The following is a 20,904-nucleotide window of genomic DNA, read 5'->3' as shown; positions in this document are numbered from 1 at the left end:
TTCAAATAGTGTAGTTTCCATAAAAGTTAAGGGTTTTTATTGATATTATCTTTATTGAACGTATGTTACGTTCAACGTAACATAGAGTTAGCCCTAAAAAAATATTATGATGTGTTTACTTCTCGAATTGGAAATTGAAATTATTAACATCATTTTACTTCACAAATAAAGGTTCAACTATGGTGCAACTGTGGTACCATACCACAATTACTTTCAACCATTAGATCCAGTCATGATGATAACTGTGGCTGGATCCAATGATACTACAGTTGCACTATAGTTTTGTCTCACAAATAATTGTAAGAATTGGAATCGAAATAGTAGAACCCACATCAAATTAGAAATAGAAAATGAGAGACTAATTCTTAGGATGGTTGCGAATCAGTCTCCTATTCACTGGACTATCCAATTTGTCCATATTAAAATTACAAAAATTTGAAAATACCACTGGTAAATTAAAAAATATAAATAAAAAAGAAATCATAACACCAACATCACACATAGCTTTATCTGTGGTCATACGAGATCACAACATCGAGATTGGGATCTAATTGGCTAGTCATCATTGGTTGTCTCCATTTGGGCACATCATCTTTGGAACAGCAGTTGGTAGTGGTGGTAGTAATAGTAGTAATAATAGTAGTGGTAGTAGTAGTAGTAGTGGTAGTGGTAGTAGTAGTAGTAGTAATGGTAGTGGTAGTGGTAGTAATAGTGGTGGTGGTGGTAGTAGTAGTAGTGATGGTAGTAGTAGTAGCAGTGGTAGTCATAGTGGTAGTAGTAGTAGTAGTAGTGGTCGTAGTAGTAGTGGTAGTCGTAATAGTAGTAGTAGTGGTGGTGGTGGTAGTAGTAGTGGTGGTAGTGGTAGTAGTAGTAGTGGTGGTAGTGGTAGTGGTAGTAGTGGTAGTAGTAGTAGTAGTGGTAGTGGTGGTGGTAGTAGTAGTAGTAGTGGTAGTCGTAGTAGTAGTAGTAGTAGTAGTGGTAGTGGTAGTAGTAGTGGTGGTAGTGGTAGTAGTAGTGGTAGTAGTAGTAGTGGTAGTAGTAATAGTAGTAGTAGTAGTAGTGGTGGTGGTAGTAGTAGTAGTAGTAGTAGTAGTAGTAGTAATAATAATAATAATATATATTATTATTACTAATAATAGTAGTAGTAGTAGTAATATTTATTAATTTCATACTTGCTTCTAACTTATCACGTTTTGATTCATTTTCTATGTTTTCTAACCAATCTTCTCCTAAGAATTCACTAGCAATATATTCAATTATTCTTTCAATTCCTATTCCTTTATTTCTTCCTAATGCTATCTTAGTTGAATCCTTTATTAATCCTTATGTATCCTCACTTAGTCCTTTCCACCAATTAAATACATTTCCTGAAAAGCTTGCTATTAAAATATCAGCAAATATATTTATTTTTTCTTCTTCTGTTTCAACATTCCAATCTTCTCTTGATCCATTAAACAGAAAAAATAATTTCATTTGCATTCCCCATTCTACTAAGGCCTTTCTGGGGTCTGCTTTGCAGTCTAAATCTAAAAATGTACCAGCATTGCTTATTGGTATTAGATGGTCATTATTAGGTTGGTATTCTTTTTTCCATTGGTTATTTTTGGTAGGTGGATAATATTCAAAAAATGGTCTATTTTTCTTTTTATGTGTTTCATACCTATGGCTTGGTTCTGCTATATTAGGTTTCATTTCTGGTCCTCCAGCAACATTCATTTTTATACAATATTCTCTTTCAAATTCTTCCAAATCACTTAGATTTATGTCACTGAATTTTTCAGTTAATTCTTCTAATGTTTCATCCATCAATCTGTATCACTAAGTGATGTTTCTTTTATTTCTAGTTTTTCTTTTCCTTTATCTTTAGTTTTTAGTTATGCTTTCAATTTTTCTATTTCATCTAGTATTTTTGGGTATTGAGTCCTTACGAACCAGTCATCATAGCTTCCTGGTTGAGGTTTTTGTATGGGTTCTTTAAAGCTTGTTCCAATTATTCCAGATTTTAATATTTCAAACTTTTCTACTCTTTTGTTTTTCTTCTGACTTAATTGGATTACAGATAATTCTATTTTTATTTTTCCTATTTCTTGTTTAATTTCTTTTATTTCTTCTTTGAGATTTAAAAGTATTTCTTTTAATTCAAATAGTGTAGTTTCCATAAAAGTTAAGGGTTTTTATTGATATTATCTTTATTGAACGTATGTTACGTTCAACGTAACATAGAGTTAGCCCTAAAAAAATATTATGATGTGTTTACTTCTCGAATTGGAAATTGAAATTATTAACATCATTTTACTTCACAAATAAAGGTTCAACTATGGTGCAACTGTGGTACCATACCACAATTACTTTCAACCATTAGATCCAGTCATGATGATAACTGTGGCTGGATCCAATGATACTACAGTTGCACTATAGTTTTGTCTCACAAATAATTGTAAGAATTGGAATCGAAATAGTAGAACCCACATCAAATTAGAAATAGAAAATGAGAGACTAATTCTTAGGATGGTTGCGAATCAGTCTCCTATTCACTGGACTATCCAATTTGTCCATATTAAAATTACAAAAATTTGAAAATACCACTGGTAAATTAAAAAATATAAATAAAAAAGAAATCATAACACCAACATCACACATAGCTTTATCTGTGGTCATACGAGATCACAACATCGAGATTGGGATCTAATTGGCTAGTCATCATTGGTTGTCTCCATTTGGGCACATCATCTTTGGAACAGCAGTTGGTAGTGGTGGTAGTAATAGTAGTAATAATAGTAGTGGTAGTAGTAGTAGTAGTGGTAGTGGTAGTAGTAGTAGTAGTAATGGTAGTGGTAGTGGTAGTAATAGTGGTGGTGGTGGTAGTAGTAGTAGTGATGGTAGTAGTAGTAGCAGTGGTAGTCATAGTGGTAGTAGTAGTAGTAGTAGTGGTCGTAGTAGTAGTGGTAGTCGTAATAGTAGTAGTAGTGGTGGTGGTGGTAGTAGTAGTGGTAGTAGTGGTAGTAGTAGTAGTGGTGGTAGTGGTAGTGGTAGTAGTGGTAGTAGTAGTAGTAGTGGTAGTGGTGGTGGTAGTAGTAGTAGTAGTGGTAGTCGTAGTAGTAGTAGTAGTAGTAGTGGTAGTGGTAGTAGTAGTGGTGGTAGTGGTAGTAGTAGTGGTAGTAGTAGTAGTGGTAGTAGTAATAGTAGTAGTAGTAGTAGTGGTGGTGGTAGTAGTAGTAGTAGTAGTAGTAGTAGTAGTAGTAGTAGTAGTAATAATAATAATAATATATATTATTATTACTAATAATAGTAGTAGTAGTAGTAATATTTATTAATTTCATACTTGCTTCTAACTTATCACGTTTTGATTCATTTTCTATGTTTTCTAACCAATCTTCTCCTAAGAATTCACTAGCAATATATTCAATTATTCTTTCAATTCCTATTCCTTTATTTCTTCCTAATGCTATCTTAGTTGAATCCTTTATTAATCCTTATGTATCCTCACTTAGTCCTTTCCACCAATTAAATACATTTCCTGAAAAGCTTGCTATTAAAATATCAGCAAATATATTTATTTTTTCTTCTTCTGTTTCAACATTCCAATCTTCTCTTGATCCATTAAACAGAAAAAATAATTTCATTTGCATTCCCCATTCTACTAAGGCCTTTCTGGGGTCTGCTTTGCAGTCTAAATCTAAAAATGTACCAGCATTGCTTATTGGTATTAGATGGTCATTATTAGGTTGGTATTCTTTTTTCCATTGGTTATTTTTGGTAGGTGGATAATATTCAAAAAATGGTCTATTTTTCTTTTTATGTGTTTCATACCTATGGCTTGGTTCTGCTATATTAGGTTTCATTTCTGGTCCTCCAGCAACATTCATTTTTATACAATATTCTCTTTCAAATTCTTCCAAATCACTTAGATTTATGTCACTGAATTTTTCAGTTAATTCTTCTAATGTTTCATCCATCAATCTGTATCACTAAGTGATGTTTCTTTTATTTCTAGTTTTTCTTTTCCTTTATCTTTAGTTTTTAGTTATGCTTTCAATTTTTCTATTTCATCTAGTATTTTTGGGTATTGAGTCCTTACGAACCAGTCATCATAGCTTCCTGGTTGAGGTTTTTGTATGGGTTCTTTAAAGCTTGTTCCAATTATTCCAGATTTTAATATTTCAAACTTTTCTACTCTTTTGTTTTTCTTCTGACTTAATTGGATTACAGATAATTCTATTTTTATTTTTCCTATTTCTTGTTTAATTTCTTTTATTTCTTCTTTGAGATTTAAAAGTATTTCTTTTAATTCAAATAGTGTAGTTTCCATAAAAGTTAAGGGTTTTTATTGATATTATCTTTATTGAACGTATGTTACGTTCAACGTAACATAGAGTTAGCCCTAAAAAAATATTATGATGTGTTTACTTCTCGAATTGGAAATTGAAATTATTAACATCATTTTACTTCACAAATAAAGGTTCAACTATGGTGCAACTGTGGTACCATACCACAATTACTTTCAACCATTAGATCCAGTCATGATGATAACTGTGGCTGGATCCAATGATACTACAGTTGCACTATAGTTTTGTCTCACAAATAATTGTAAGAATTGGAATCGAAATAGTAGAACCCACATCAAATTAGAAATAGAAAATGAGAGACTAATTCTTAGGATGGTTGCGAATCAGTCTCCTATTCACTGGACTATCCAATTTGTCCATATTAAAATTACAAAAATTTGAAAATACCACTGGTAAATTAAAAAATATAAATAAAAAAGAAATCATAACACCAACATCACACATAGCTTTATCTGTGGTCATACGAGATCACAACATCGAGATTGGGATCTAATTGGCTAGTCATCATTGGTTGTCTCCATTTGGGCACATCATCTTTGGAACAGCAGTTGGTAGTGGTGGTAGTAATAGTAGTAATAATAGTAGTGGTAGTAGTAGTAGTAGTGGTAGTGGTAGTAGTAGTAGTAGTAATGGTAGTGGTAGTGGTAGTAATAGTGGTGGTGGTGGTAGTAGTAGTAGTGATGGTAGTAGTAGTAGCAGTGGTAGTCATAGTGGTAGTAGTAGTAGTAGTAGTGGTCGTAGTAGTAGTGGTAGTCGTAATAGTAGTAGTAGTGGTGGTGGTGGTAGTAGTAGTGGTGGTAGTGGTAGTAGTAGTAGTGGTGGTAGTGGTAGTGGTAGTAGTGGTAGTAGTAGTAGTAGTGGTAGTGGTGGTGGTAGTAGTAGTAGTAGTGGTAGTCGTAGTAGTAGTAGTAGTAGTAGTGGTAGTGGTAGTAGTAGTGGTGGTAGTGGTAGTAGTAGTGGTAGTAGTAGTAGTGGTAGTAGTAATAGTAGTAGTAGTAGTAGTGGTGGTGGTAGTAGTAGTAGTAGTAGTAGTAGTAGTAGTAGTAGTAGTAGTAGTAATAATAATAATAATAATAATAATAATAGTAATTTATTAATTTTATTATTATTGTCTCTACTATTATTATTATTTTCATTTTTAGTATTATTTTTATTCTTATTATTGTTACCATTATAACATATACAAATACTACTAGAGACAACAATTACCAAATGATTTTTTAGTAACTTATAATAGTCCATTCTAATTTCAAGAGAAAATAAACACATCAATTTAAATAAAATTTATTTTGATTCTAATTCATACAACTCAACTTAAATAAACAACTTATTTTGATTCTAATTTCTTATTTCGATTCAATCTCATTCCAATTCTAACTTATTCTGATTCCCATTTAGTAAAGACACTATTAAAGATGACATAATCAATGTATCATATTGGTTTTTTTGTTGTCTTTTAAGAGACCCACAAGTCATATGCAATTTTTGCTTCCATTAAATATCCATTTGTTAGCTTACATTACATTGTATTATATTGCAGTAAAATATTATTTTCATGCTAACTCATATTTGGTTATAATTTTTTGTTACATTGCACTGCATTATAAATGTGGTTAATATAATAAAAGGTGAATAAATAAACTCATAGGGGTAAGATTTAGACTATAATACATTAGAATACTATTTATATTTTCAATATAATCATTTTAGCTTTTATTATTTAACAAATTATAATAACTTTAAATTAGTAAATATTAATTTATGTTTATATGTAAATAAAAAATTAATTTAAATAATAATATAACATACTAAACATTTATTAAATAAATGATAATACATTATCGAATAGAATTTTAGTATTTAATATAATATAAAATTCTAGGTAAAAAATTATGAAATTAATGTTAATATTTAATTTAAATGATTTTTATATTTAATTAAATTAATTTTTATAATTAATTAAATTAAAATTTATATTTAATTTAAAAAATGATTTAAGTTACCAATAATGTTTAAAGTTGTAATGAAAAGATTATAATATAAAACATCAATAATTTCAATAATTTTAGAGTAAGTTGCTAGTCCTAACAGCCAAACATAACATAGGATGAAATTAAATTTTTAGTTCCAAAAATATAATCCAATCCCAAAATTTATCGATGGTCCCTACGTAGCCTTACTAACCAATTATGATAAAATTGAGGCCTTTATATAAGTTACAAATAAAATTTCAATATCAACATCAAAGTCACTGCAACATTGAAAAATGAAAATCTAATTTTAGGTCGTTTGTGATTTCAAGCATTTGTTTCATTTGCAGTTTCCGATTACCTTAAAACAAAATATTTGAATGAATTAATATTGAGTAGAGTTTTCAATGTCATTTAGGTAATTAAAAAAATGAATAAGTAATGGACATTAAATGACTTTAATAATTAAGATCACACTTTTGATTAAAAGAAAATAAAGGGTTTATTTTTTATTTGAAATTTTCATTGCATAGACTCAGTCTAATTGACATATTAAATATTTGGAAGATCAAAATATTTCTCATAATCTGGAAGCCGTCTTAAATGATATCATGTCTTATATATGTAGTTTAATATTTTAAATCCCATTGCAGACATTATTGGCAATTTTTCAAACCAATTAATTGTGTTAAAACAATTTTATGATGCTCTACATAAAATTTTTCCAATAAACCCTTGACATGACATATATCAATTATCTAAATATTGAAAAAAATTAATCATGTGATACGGAATATTTACAAGAGGGATTCTTTGGAAATATGAAGAAAGTTCGGGGATTGGTCAGAGAGTGACACGTGGAATGGGAACATTGTTTAGCTTCTGCCGTCTAAAATGATATCATGTCTTAAATATGTAGTTTAATCTTTTAAATCCCATTATAGACATTATTGGCAATTTTTCAAACCAATTAATTGTGTTAAAACAATTTTATGATGCTCTAAAGATCACTGGTTCATAAGTTGCATGTGTAAAATTATACTAGAGTATTTATATTTAAGTTTTTTCACTTCATCGTACTTTCTCTGTAATTATCACTAGTACTTATACGAAAATGTTTAATTCATAGAATTTTAATCATATTTCAATAATGTTACTAAAAGCTCTTTTTCAATTGAAAATTACTTAACTAATAAAAATAAATTAATTTATTTCTTATTTTAATTTAAAATTCAGTTAAATACTTAAATGCATTATTCTTTTAACAAGTTTTTTTATACTCACTCCATTCTATATTCTATATTTATATTTTAAATTAAAAAATATGTTTTAAAAATTATAGGAGTTTAGAGTTATGGAGATATAAACTATATAATAAGAAGAAAATAATAAAATAATTTAGAATTTGTATGTATTTTATAATTAAAAATTTAAAAGAAATATATTTTTTATGTTGAAATTTATGAGAAAAAGATTAATTTTAACAAATGGATTTATTTTTTATAAATTAAATTGAATGTATTTTAAAAAATAAAATTTAAAAGTGGCGTTGTAAGGATTTTGGTGGAGGTAATGATTGAAAGCTCCACTCATATCCATTTTATCAAATGGTTGGCAAAACAATCACTTATGTCCAATTGAAATATTCGCAAGTAATATTTTCCTTTATCAAAGAGGAAGCATGAAACCTTCAGCGAAGATTAATGGAGAAAATAGGTGAACATGTAGACAAATAAGATTAATGAAAAGAATTTTGCCTATAATACAAGAGACTTGTTTGTTGCTGTTAAATTGCTCTTGACTCCAGGTTCAGAAAACAACCATAACTACTAATACTCTTACACTCTATTATTGAAGTTATTCATTATGAAGATTAGAATTTCATTATCTAACATAGAAAAGAAAATTAATTAAAAATTTTCTTTTGATGAACCTCGATAGTATTAGAGAAGCTTTATTGAATAAAAAAAAAGGATAGTCTAATTAGGGGAGGACATAATCAACCTTACCCCTAAAAACAAACTACATACAAATCAACAAAAACATAAAAGAGCACGAAAAAATACATGCACGCAAATTAAAGAAAGAGAGAAATAAACATGAGCAAGAGCAATAACAAAACATATCAAAAAAACTTGTATGAAGGATAACCGTTCAAGTCTCTGAAAAGGATAGCAAGCAATGAAGGAGGGGCAAAATCAATTTAAATTTGATTGTCTTATACATCTGCCTCCAACATTTCTAAGTAATGAGTCTCTAATTTTTAAGAGCTTTTTCACAATTTCTTTTGCATTGATTCTCTGCTCAGGAGATTCCACAGCGCACGCCATAGCCAAATTGAAGACAAATGACACACATTGCTCTTTTGCGACAAAATGTATGTCCTCCTGACTTAGTAAATTAGCATCAACAACTTCCAAAGTGGAAATGGGAAGCCAATCATTAACCCAATGCTTTAATGTCATTTCTCCGTTAAAAATTTCATCTGTGGGTTTCTTCCCAGTAAAAGTTTCCATTAACATAATCCCGAAACTATAAACATCTCCATTTGCGGATACTCGTCCTTCTCTTCCATACTCTATGAATTGCAATAGTTACATAGTAAGATATATCATTAATAAGAATTTCCTCATCTAATGAAGATCATGAAACATAAATAACTTATTAGGAAGTTTACAAGAAATAGAAAATTTTTATATTGACAAACCTGGTGCCATATAGCCTATTGTGGCAAATGTTTGTGTTTGAGTCATAGATTGATCTTCTCCAACTAACAATTTTGCGATGCTAAAATCACTCAAATGAGCAACCATATTATCATCTAATAATACATTGCTGGGCTTTAAGTCACAATGAATTATTGGAGCTGAATAACCAAAGTGCAGATATTCCAAAGCTGATGCAACATCTATCATTATGTTCAATCTTTGAAAAATATCCAAAATGCAGTTACTTGAATACAGATACTTCTCCAAACTTCCATGAGGCATGTATTCTAATACCAACGCTTTAAACTCTTCATTTGAACAACTGCTAATAACTTTGATAAGGTTTCGATGACGAATACTTTTCATCATTTCACATTCAACATTGAAACTCTTCAATGCTCTTCCACATTGCAAATTGAAAACTTTCACTGCAACCTCCATCCCATCCCCAAGTCTCGCCTTATAAACAGAGCCAAAACCCCCTTTGCCGATTAGATTGTTTTCACTGAATTCGTCTGTTGCTTGACAGAGTTCTAGGTATGAAAACGTTCTCCACATTGCTACTAGTGGCATACTAGCATCATTCGATGGCCGTTTTCCTCTCTGTCGATATCTTAGGATCAACAAAATGACTACCATCATAAATGTAGTACTCAATGGCAAGACAATCCCGAGGAGAAGAGAATTTTTCCATGATGTGCGGTGGATGCTAGTTTTGCATGGCGGGACTTGTAAATTGGGTGAACCACATAATAATTCATTTCCCTCAAATGATTCAGCTGAAAAGTTTCCAAAAGATCCTCCCGTAGGAATTTCTCCTTCCAGCTTGTTGAAAGAAAGATTTAGATCTTCAAGATATGAGAGTTTCTCTAAAGATGCAGGAATAACTCCAGAGAGATTATTATTAGACAAATTCAAGGATTTCAAACTTATCAAGTCACCAAATGAATTAGGAATTGATCCTTGCAATCTGTTATATCCTAAGAAGAGATATTCTAGATTTTTTAGGCCTCCAATTTCTGTTGGGATAACGCCTGAAAAATTATTCATCGAAAAATCAATTCCAACCAAAACCTTCAAATTTCCAATCTCCGATGGGAGTGGGCCAGTAAAAAAATTTGATGAACAATTGAGTTGCAAGATATCCTTAAGGTTCCAAAAAGTTAAGGGAATAGAATTTAACTCATTGGAACCCAACGACAGTATCCTCAGAGAAGCCAGATTATTGAAGCATGCAGGGATTGATCCAGAAAGCTTATTGCCACCCAACTCCAACTCATACAGTTCAGTCAAACGACAAATATTGTCTGGGATTGATCCTTCTAATTTGTTATCTTCAAGACCCAAACCTTGAAGCTTCTGTAATTTTCCGAGAGTAATCGGAATTGATCCATTCAATTTATTGCCCCCAAAAAAAATGGTTGTCAAGTTGGTCAAGTTGGTGATCTCTTCAGGGATGCCGCCACTAACATTACAATTGGACATGTAAAATTCTTTCAAAGAATGAGAAAGATTACCGACAGACGTCCTTGGAAGAATGCCATCTAGTGGATTATTTGATAAGGAAAGATGTGTTAAAGACTTGCAATTTGACAACGAGAATAGAAAGCTCAACTCTGGAGTTGAAGATGTCAAATAATTATCATATAATTTCAGCCGCTGAAGGTTTCGTAAGTTGCCAAATGTGTTGGGAATAAAATCGGCGAATGAGTTCTGTGATAACTCTAGTATAGAGAGCTTAGAAGCATTAAAGATGAAATGAGGAATTGTGCCACTAAAATTATTACCCCACAAAAGAAGCTTTTCAAGATTTGGTAGTCGGACATCTACGATGGACGAAAGACTTCCCGAGAGAGAATTATCTTGAAGCTCAAGAAATTTGAGTGTTGACACATTAAAGATTGCAACTGGGACAGTACCAATTAATTTGTTTTGACCAAGGCCCAACTCCTCCAGATTTTGGAGATTACCGATTTCAAGTGGTATCTCCCCTGTATTTTAAATGATTATATTCAGTTTATTTTTCAAATAATAAGTAATATCTAAAAATGGACACACTTTAATAATAAAATGTCATTTATACACTACACAATTATTACAAGTACTAACACACAAGAAAAGCTAGTCGTGAAGTTTTGAAAGGCTACACACCGTCAATGCTTTGTTAGTTATATGCAAATTGCTACACATATTCTTTTTCTTTTATTTTTATATTTTTTAGGGTAAAATATAGGTAAAATATATATGTGACTTAAGTGATAGATAGATTGCACAATAAATTAAAAGGGAGGGTTAAGTATTAATTGTACACATTTGGAGCAGTTACGAGAGAAACGTAATAAAATATATTTGATTAATATTTGTAAAAATTAGTAGGTAAAATATGTATGCGTTTTAAGTAAGCAATAGGTGAGAAATAGATAGATAGATTATGTGGTTAAAACGAATTAAAAGATCAAATTGTGTGGTGAGAAGTAAAAAATGACTAAGTCGGTGGCTGCTACTATTAAAGTAAATCAAGCCCCAGTGATAGCCCCAAAAAAAAAGTAGTATTTCAGTTACAGCAAGATAAAATAAATTAGTTCAGTAAAATAATTTCTTTTCAAATTTCTCCTATTAACATAGTCTCAGACTCTCAGGTAACTTCGATGCTAATCAACTCATTTGTGAATAAATTACTGCGATAAGGAAAAGAAATGCTTTTTATAAGCACCAGGAAACTCAGTTCGAATAGAACTTTCAATTGGTCCATGGATCAAGGAAGTGAAACTCGGCTCGACCGATTCAAAGTTATCAACGTGTAGCTCAAATTTTCCAAAATTGAAATGCTAAACATTAAATTTATTTATGAGTAAATCAACAATTTCTAATTTTCCTACTAACTAAGAAAATTTATACATTGAAAAATGATCATACAAATATGTTTTTGACTATTATACATTTATACCATTTGACTTTAATAATAATGAAAATTTGAATCCAACGGTTTAAAATAATTGCAAATAAATTTTTTTCAAAATATAATAAATGCAAGTATTTTAAATATAAAAATATAAATTAGATTATTTGTCTCAAAGCATTTTTTTGATAATGGTAAATTAGCATAAATATACACTTTATGTCATGAAATGAATATGCGTAACTAGAATTTTTTAAATACAAGTTTCAGTTTAATTATTATATGTAGATAAAATGTTAACAAAGTATTAAATTTATATTTTTACAAAATAATTAAAAGTATTATTAATTCCAATAGTCACATCATTGTGTAAATAAAATAACATAGTGAAAGAAACAACATATTTTAATATTAATTTAAATTAATAATGTAAAATTTATATGAAGATAAGAATGTATTTTGGAAATAAATTTATAGTCTATTTTATATGTGCTAGTACAATGAATATATGAATTCTTATCGCAGTAAAATATTTTCCGATTTCACGTGCTATTTAATCTGTATTTTAAAAGAATTATAATCAGATTTGTTTCAAAGAATAATAATACATAAAAGTAGATAAACATTTAACGCCACTCATCCCTAAAAGCCTATGTCGGGGGATGTAAGTGTTCAACCGTGTGTAATCAAGCCCGAAGCCCAAGCAAAATAAGTACACAGCAAGCCTAAGTCATGAGTATTGTATTTCTCCACTCTTTTTAACTATTATTTCAGTAAAATAATTTTTTTTCAAGTCTATTTTTCATATTTTCCATGTAAAATAATTTATGAAGCTGTCACACATGCATATCATTAGTAAGACACTAACATAACTATCATGGTAGTTTTTGAGAAATCCAAATTCAGTAATGAAGAAAGATTTTCGATTTATTCCATGTGTTTTTATACTTTTTTTAGAAGCTAAATTTTTTTGCATAAACACAGACTAATTTCTAATAAAAAACGAGATAATGTTAAATAGTAATAACAACACATCCTCCTATGACAATTAATCTCAAAATGTCATAATAACAATTAATTCTTCAACAATATAAGAATTGCAAAAAGTTTAAAATCATACCTTGGAGTTTGTTTTCATATAACGACAACAGCTCCAATTCGGCAAGATTGCCAAACTCTCGAGGAATTTCGCCTGCAAATTAATCATCGTGTGTAAACTGTATTATGGAACATTATTCATACTACAACTTATGCAACAATTTTCATAATTAAACTCTGTAATCATGCGCACCTTGGAGCCTGTTATGGTCAAGAGATAAATGCTTGAGTTTGGTCAAATTCCCGATTTCTTTTGGTAGGGCTCCTGAGAAATCATTTAATGACAAACTTAATTTTGAAGGAATTATAATCAGGTTTGTTTCAAAGAATAATAAATTTATACTCTATTTTATATGTTCTACTACAATGAATATACGAATTCTCATCGCAATAAAATATTTCCGATTTCATGTGCTATTTCGTCGGTATTTTGAAAGAATTGTATTTAGATATGTTTTAGAGAATAAATAATACATAAAAACAGATACACTTTTGACGCCACTCATCCGTACATCAATGCTAGCTTAATGTCACGGACCGCAATCGTGGCACCCAAGATATGCGCTTGTACGCTAGTGTCGATGATGGTTGTGCTGATTGTTGGAGATGTGCTTCAGGAATGTGTGTGTGGGGAATACAATGCCCTAGACTCTTTGGAGTTCAGGCAGGCCGACCCGGTTGAGTTTGGGGAGCTTGTCGCTAGTCGAGGACTTAATGCTGAAGAGGGGTCTAAGAAAATCCTGACGCACACTGGTTGGGAACTGAAGCCGTTCTCCTGATGAACCCAAGGCAGGGCGAAACCAGTCGACATTGTGCCATTTCCACTAGGCTTACTCTCGTAGTATGGGATGCGAGAGTGCCGCACGGGTTCGAAACCTCTCGTCCCGTGACATTAAGCATGCTTTAGTTATTTATATATAAATTGCTATAACCTAATTGGGTGGTGAAAGTAAAAGCCTATTATTATAACGGGCGTAATCAAGCCCAAAGCCCAAGTAGAATAAGCACACACAAAAAGCCGAAGTCATGAATACTGTACTTCTCCTCTCTTTTTAACTCTTATTTCAGTAAAATAATTTCTTCTAGCCTATTTTTCATATTTATCCGCTGAAATACTATGGAGCGCCAGTTCTCAACGCTTTTTTCAAAATTTTCAATTGGAAAACTTTAAATACTAAGTTAACTTTTTAGCACATGAACAATTTCTTATTTTCAAAGACTGAACATCATCCGTTAAGATAAAATATTATGCGATATGACTAAAAATTTATGTTATAATTGCAGTGAAGATGTAACTCTTTAAGATTAATAAAATTGTTGATTTCTTTTGGTATGATGCTTGTTAAGACATTATGTATCAGTGATGGCATATCTGATTATTTAAAGATAATTAGTGATTTCATGTAAAATATTTTATGAAGTTGTCACACATGCATATCATTAGTGAGGCATACTTGTTGAGATAATTTTTGAGAAATCCAAATTCAGTAAAGAAGAAAGATTGACGATTTATTCCACGTGTTCTTAATTTCCTTAAATGCTACAGAATTTTGAATTAACACAAACTAATTTCTAATAAAAAACGGAATAATGTTAGATAGAGGTAACGACACATCCTCATATGAGAATTTATAATGAGAGACTTGAAATCTATTAATTAAGAAGCGGAAGATGGCTCGTATATATATTGTAAAGAAAGTTACCGGTCAAGTTATTCTTCCACAGATGTAATATCTCCAATTTTGTAAGATTTCCCAATTCCCGTGGAATACCTCCTGCAAATTAAGTACATTTATATATGCGCAAACAATTTGATCACTCATATTTGGGGGAAAAAAAAAAATTATTGGCTGACGAATATCGTAATAACAATTTACTCTTCATTTATATAAGAATTAGGCTGACAAGAATAAGAATGAAACATCATTCATTTTCATCGACTTATTGGGAGCTTCAAAACGGAAGTGGCAATATGACAAAAGAAAATTACAAAACATTTTTTTTTTAATTTTTATCTGCATAAATTAAAGAATGAAATGAGTGAGGAGAGACATGGAGCTTTATCTCTATCTGAAAGAAAAACAATTAATCACAGCATAATTAATGAACAAACGAATGAATACAGAAGCAAGCAGAGGCTAGAATAAAATTGCAATAAGTTTAAAATCATACCTTGGAGATTGTTTTCTGATAACCACATCAGCTCCAATTCGGCAAGATTGCCAAACTCTCGAGGAATTTCGCCTGCAAATTAATCATCGTGTGTAAACTGTATTATGGAACATTATTCATACTACAACTTATCCAACAATTTTCATAATTAAACTCTGTGATCATGCGCACCTTGGAGCCTGTTATGGTTAAGAGATAATTCCTTGAGTTTGGTCAAATTCCCGATTTCTTTTGGTAGGGCTCCTGAGAAATCATTTAATGACAAACTTAATTTTGAAGGAATTATAATCAGGTTTGTTTCAAAGAATAATAAATTTATAGTCTATTTTATATGTTCTACGACAATGAATATACGAATTTTCATCGCAATAAAATATTTCCGATTTCATGTGCTATTTCCTTAGTATTTTGAAAGAATTGTATTCAGATATGTTTTAGAGAATAAATAATACATGAAAACAGATACACTTTTTACACCATTCATCCATACATCAATGCTAGCTTTAGTATGCTTTAGTTATTTATATATAAATTGCTATAACCTAATTGGGAAGGTTAAGAAATCATCATGTGTGGTGAAAGTAAAAGCCTATTATTATAACGGGCGTAATCAAGCCCAAAGCCCAAGTAGAATAAGCTCACACAGCAAACCTAAGTCATGAGTACTGTACTTCTCCTCTCTTTTTAACTCTTATTTCAGTAAAATAATTTCTTCTAGCCTATTTTTCATATTTATCTGCTGAAATACTATGGAGCGCCAGTTCTCAACGCTTTTATTGGAAAACTTAAATACTAAGTTAACTTTTTAGCAAATGAACAATTTCTTATTTTCAAAGCTACTAACCTTCAAGATATTATAAATTCCAAGACTGAATCATCCGTTAAGATAAAATATTATGTGATTGATGACTAAAAATTTATGTCATAATTGCAATGAAGATGTAACTCTTTAAGATTAATAAAATTGTTGATTTCTTTTGGTATGGTGCTTGTTAAGAAATTATGTATCACTGATCGCATTTTTAGAGATAATTAGTGATTCCATGTAAAATATTTTATGAAGTTGTCACACATGCATATCATTAGTGAGGCATACTTGTCAAGATTATTTTTGAGAAATCAAAATTCAGTAAAGAAGAAAAATTGACGATTTATTCCACGTGTTTTTAATTTCTTTAAATGCTACCGAATTTTGAATTAACACAAACTAATTTCTAATAAAAAACGGAATAATGTTAGATAATGGTAACGACACATCCTCATGTGAGAATATGTAATGAGAGACTTGAAATCTTTTAATTAAGATTTAACTTGAATTTATAATTTCTAATAAAAAGCGGAAGATGTCTCGTACATATATTGTAAAGAAAGTTACCGGTCAAGTTATTCTCGAACAGTTGTAACCTCTCCAATTTTGTAAGATTCCCCAATTCCCGTGGAATACCTCCTGCAAATTAAGTACATTTATATATGCGCAAACAATTTGATCACTCATATTTGGGGGAAAAAAAGAAGAATTTATTGGCCGACGAATATCGTAATAACAATTTACTCTTCAATTATATAAGAATTAGGCTGACAAGAATAAGAATGAAACATCATTTATTTTCATCGACTTAATTGGAAGCTTCAAAATGGAAGTGGTAATATGACAAAAGAAAATTACAGAACATTCTTTTTTTTTTATCTGCATAATTTAAAGAATGAAATGAGTGAGGGGAGACATGGAGCTTTATCTCTATCTGAAAGAAAAACAATAAACCATCGCATAATCAAAGAACAAGCGAATGAATACAGAAGCAAGCATAGCTAAAATAAAATAGCAAAAAGTTTAAAATCATGCCATGGAGATTGTTGCCTGCCAACGACATCTGCTCCAATTCCGTAAGATTGCAAAACTCTCGAGGAATTTCTCCTGCAAATTAATCAACGTGTGTAAACTGTATTATGGAACATTATTCATACTACAACTTATGCAACAATTTTCATAATTAAACTTCGTGATCATGCGCACCTTGGAGTCTGTTACGGCCAAGATATAATATCTTAAGTTTGGTCGAATTACCGATTTCTCTAGGTACGGCTCCCGAGAAATCATTGTATGCCAGACTTAAGATTCTTAAATATGTGCAATTTGATAGAGTGGACGGTATTCCGCCATGGAACATGTTTTTGGACAAAGAAAAAAATTCAAGAAAAGGAAGACTACTGCAAATATTTGCAGGAATTTGCCCAGAGAGCTGATTTTCATGGAAGCTAACATTTTTCAGTGTATACATGGTGAAGATGGCGGAGGGAATGGAACCAGAAAGTCGATTAAAACTGAGATTGAGTGATTGCAGAGAAGAAAGATTCCCAAGTTGAGAAGGGATGGTGCCTGTGAGATTTAAGCTTGAAATATTCAAGACTGTGACTCTATGGCTATGGACATCACAAGCGACACCTGTCCAATTACAGACAGGAGTACTTGTGTTCCAATTCTTAGCCAAGAAATTGGTCGGATCATGAGTTATGTGAGCTTTCAGGGCTAACAAACCATCTCGGTCTGTGATAGTAGAACTTGTGTTGGCTGCTGCTGCCGCGATAAATAAGGAAATAAGAATCAAACAATGGAGTAAGAGAAATCTGCTCATCATCCTGAGAGAATGAACTCTTTCCATGAGATGAGAGTATTTATATTGTAAGCGTGTGCTTAGTTGGATTGGTAATGCAAGAACACTTATAAGTTTGCTATATACCGAGTATTTATAGTGAAACCAAAATTTTTAAGAATGTAGAGGAGAAAAAGACCGGCATGCGTTAAGGCTGACCTCAGTCAACGAAAGCCTATCCTTTGTGATCCTAGCGATTTTAGAATTACTTTAATAACTGGAAAATGGAATGTAATTTTTTCTTTTCTTCTAAATAAGCCCGTGACTTTTGTTTTTCTTTACAATCATTTTTGCATCGGATAAGGATATATTAATTTCCTATGATCAAACCTTCTATTCTCACAACTTTTATACAAATTTCTAGTAACGAATTTCATAATTCTGTTCGAAATTTTATTTTCGTGAATTTGGAGCAAATATCATCAACAGATATAATATTAAATTTTAGCATTTGCAGACCCGAGGAGAGATTATTACTTTGGTTAAAAAGATTAATTTATAATGTTAAATTCTTAAATTATGTACCAAGAGGAGTGAAATTTTTTAAATATGATTGCGAAATATTTATCAGAAAATACTTTTATTCATCCAAAAAGAAGTTTTTAAAATTTTCTTCTCTATGTTAACATGACATATAACAAATGCTATATTCCGTGAAACTCAAATTTTTGGATAAATTGAAATTACATTTCTGTATTTTTTTCTTTGAAATTTGAAAAATTCACCAGTCTTGAAAATTCATAAAAGTGCCATAAGTTGACCGCAACTTGCCTATGTCAATGAAAGAGCACGTAATGAGACCGATTGTTTTTTTAATATAAGTACTCATTTTATCGTATGAATTTAACAATGCTCAGTGGGACAGCAGATATTGAACTATTTTTGCCTTTTGTTTGATAATTCGAGGCTTCACCAGTGCCATTAAGTAGTATAACAAGAAAAGTAGGAATAGTAGTGCGAAATTTAAAGAATAACTTTATTTTTTAAAAAAAATTATATTGTGATAGTGTTATCGTAAAGTAATACTATTAATTCAAAAAATTATTCTATAATTTTCTTCCTGTAATAAGTAAGTAATATTTCTATCAAAAAATTATCATTTGTCCAGAAAGTCGATTGAAAAAATTAGCCATTCTATCATAAATGCTACATTTCTTGAAACAAAATTTTTTGGATAAATTGTTGGGATTAGTCGTGTTTGATAATTGCAATTACATTTTTTTAAAAATTGAGATAATATACAAACCACAAACCTACAGAAGTAAAATTGAGATAATATCCAACAAATTATACAAACCAGTAACGTCACATTCATCAAAATATTGGCTACAGAGTAGAAAAGCTCTTTGCGTATCAAATGAGACTGATTGTTTTTCTTGAATCAAATGAGTCCCACCAATCTCTTGCACCAATCAGTAATTATTTCATAAATATACAGAAAATTTTATTTCCGGTACGATTGGGAATGAGATTATTAAAGTATTGTTATTTTACTTTATTTTTCTTTTATTTAGTATAACGGCAACCAAATCTCCTTCCACTATATGAAGAGTATTTAATTTCTTGATTTTCCCACTTTATAAATTCTGTTTCCATTTGGATATTTTAGAAAACAAAATGACCATCCAAACCCAATTATTTTGGAATATATAATTGATAGCCTTATTGTAAATAACAAAATAATGTTTTTAGTCCTCTTCATCATCGCTGGCTTTTCTCCTACTCATCACAAGAGAGCGTTAAGTGTTTCACTGCATCAAACTCATGAATTGACAACTAACTCATCATCACCAAACAAAATAATTAATCGATTTTAGCCCGACTCAAGAAAGTTTTTTGCACGTCAAATGGAGCAGGCAGCTGGCTTCTACTGTGTGCCAAAGTCATGAATTGACAGAGTCAGTGGAAGAGGAGAGAATCGGACCGTGACTAATTTGCCCATGTCACAAGTCAATAAACCACAGAGTACGTTGTTTCTTGAAAGTAATTGGACCAACAGCAGTTTCGTGTTTGTAGAACTGCATAGCCGTACTCTAGAAAATCAAGGATTGGTGGTGTTTGGGAGTCGGGAAAATGGAAGAGAAAGTGAAAGTAAAAAAGAACAGAGAAAATCTTTATTAGAAAGTAGTAAAAACTTAAAATACAAGTCTTAAGCTCAAATCAGCTACTTATTAGAAGAAATTAGAACACTCTAGACTAATTACTAATGAGTAATGCTATTTGCACATAAAATTACACACGAAAATGCACTAAAACTCTAAAAGACAAGAAGCATTCACTAAAAGGTAAAATTTATTCACTTTATTAATCTTGTCCTTTCGTACAAGTATTCTCATTCTATTTGTTTTGGGCAAATTTTACGTGCAAATAGCAATCAGTCATAGCACGCTTGCTAGTATGGCATCTGTAACGGCCTACTAAGAGCATCTCCAAAAGACTTTTAAGATTTTATTCTTCAAATTTTAATTTGCTTACTGATGTGGCAAATAAGTGTATAGAAAAATATAATCTCCTCCCAAAGACTCATCAAATAAGAATAAGTTAATATTATTTTAATTAAATCTTTCCTACTATCAAATTGAATTGCTGTTATGTTTTTTAAAGGAAACATAAATAATAATTATTGCAGTCTTATCTTTTCAATAAATAATAATAAAATATTAACAGAAGAGTGAGAAACTCACTCGGCAATATTGAAGAGTGGGAAATAAATCTTATTTGAAGACTCTAAATTAACGTGTCTTTTGGAGTTGATTAGTATTAAAAATTGTTTAATTATCAAGCGATAATATGTTATTTTATGCTTATGTTATAATTTATATTTGTGTTTATGTAATATATTATGAATTATTAATTATGTTTTAAATATATTTAATTTTGTGTATTTTTATGTGTTTATTAGGAAAAATATTAATTTCACGTACTTCGAGGCTCCAAACAGATAAACGGAGGTCAAATTTGGATTCCGGAGGTCCGAAAACCTTAAGATCAGTCAAGATCGGCTTAAAATTAGGCTTGCGTAAAAAAAGTTGACTTTTCCTGTTGACCGAGCACTGATTG

The 20,904-nt window shown here is 30.6% G+C and overlaps 2 protein-coding genes across 4 annotated transcripts in view; both read right to left on the bottom strand.

Moving 5' to 3' along the window:
- LOC102612593 (protein MLN51 homolog) overlaps window positions 1-20,904 on the bottom strand; it is a 62,444-nt gene that overhangs the window by 14,932 nt on the left and 26,608 nt on the right. The gene's annotated exons all lie outside the window — the stretch shown is intronic.
- Window positions 8,266-17,976, bottom strand: LOC102626235 (probable LRR receptor-like serine/threonine-protein kinase At3g47570). Of its 3 annotated transcripts, XM_052444499.1 has the most exons (10): window positions 17,208-17,976; window positions 17,037-17,108; window positions 16,569-16,640; window positions 15,365-15,436; window positions 15,194-15,265; window positions 14,725-14,796; window positions 13,215-13,286; window positions 13,044-13,115; window positions 9,024-11,015; window positions 8,266-8,894 (listed from the first exon to the last, which is right to left on the bottom strand). In XM_052444499.1, exons 1-10 carry the CDS (start codon window positions 17,851-17,853, stop codon window positions 8,515-8,517), a joined length of 3,522 nt encoding a protein of 1,173 aa, XP_052300459.1. In that variant the 5' UTR covers window positions 17,854-17,976; the 3' UTR covers window positions 8,266-8,514. The 3 variants fall into 3 exon arrangements, with proteins under 3 accessions (XP_052300459.1, XP_052300461.1, XP_052300460.1); XM_052444501.1 differs by lacking the exons at window positions 14,725-14,796; window positions 15,194-15,265; window positions 15,365-15,436; XM_052444500.1 differs by lacking the exons at window positions 13,215-13,286; window positions 14,725-14,796; window positions 15,194-15,265 and having other exon boundaries at window positions 8,268-8,894; window positions 17,208-17,975.

Source organism: Citrus sinensis, chromosome 7 (genome assembly GCF_022201045.2).
Source record: "Citrus sinensis cultivar Valencia sweet orange chromosome 7, DVS_A1.0, whole genome shotgun sequence".
Lineage (NCBI taxonomy): Eukaryota > Viridiplantae > Streptophyta > Magnoliopsida > Sapindales > Rutaceae > Citrus > Citrus sinensis.
The sequence above is the reverse complement of the archived record's forward strand: the minus strand, read 5'-3'. Positions and strand labels throughout refer to the sequence as shown.

Bases quoted from the DNA above. Each gene is read 5' to 3' on its own strand.
- LOC102626235 (XM_052444499.1), bottom strand. From the start codon at position 17,853: ATGGAAAGAGTTCATTCTCTCAGGATGATGAGCAGATTTCTCTTACTC. The intron at 17,109-17,207 runs GTGCGCATGATC...ATTAATTTGCAG, and splicing joins TGGCCGTAACAGACTCCAAG to GAGAAATTCCTCGAGAGTTT. The intron at 13,287-14,724 runs GTAACTTTCTTT...ATGATTTCTCAG, and splicing joins GTGGAAGAATAACTTGACCG to GAGCCCTACCAAAAGAAATC.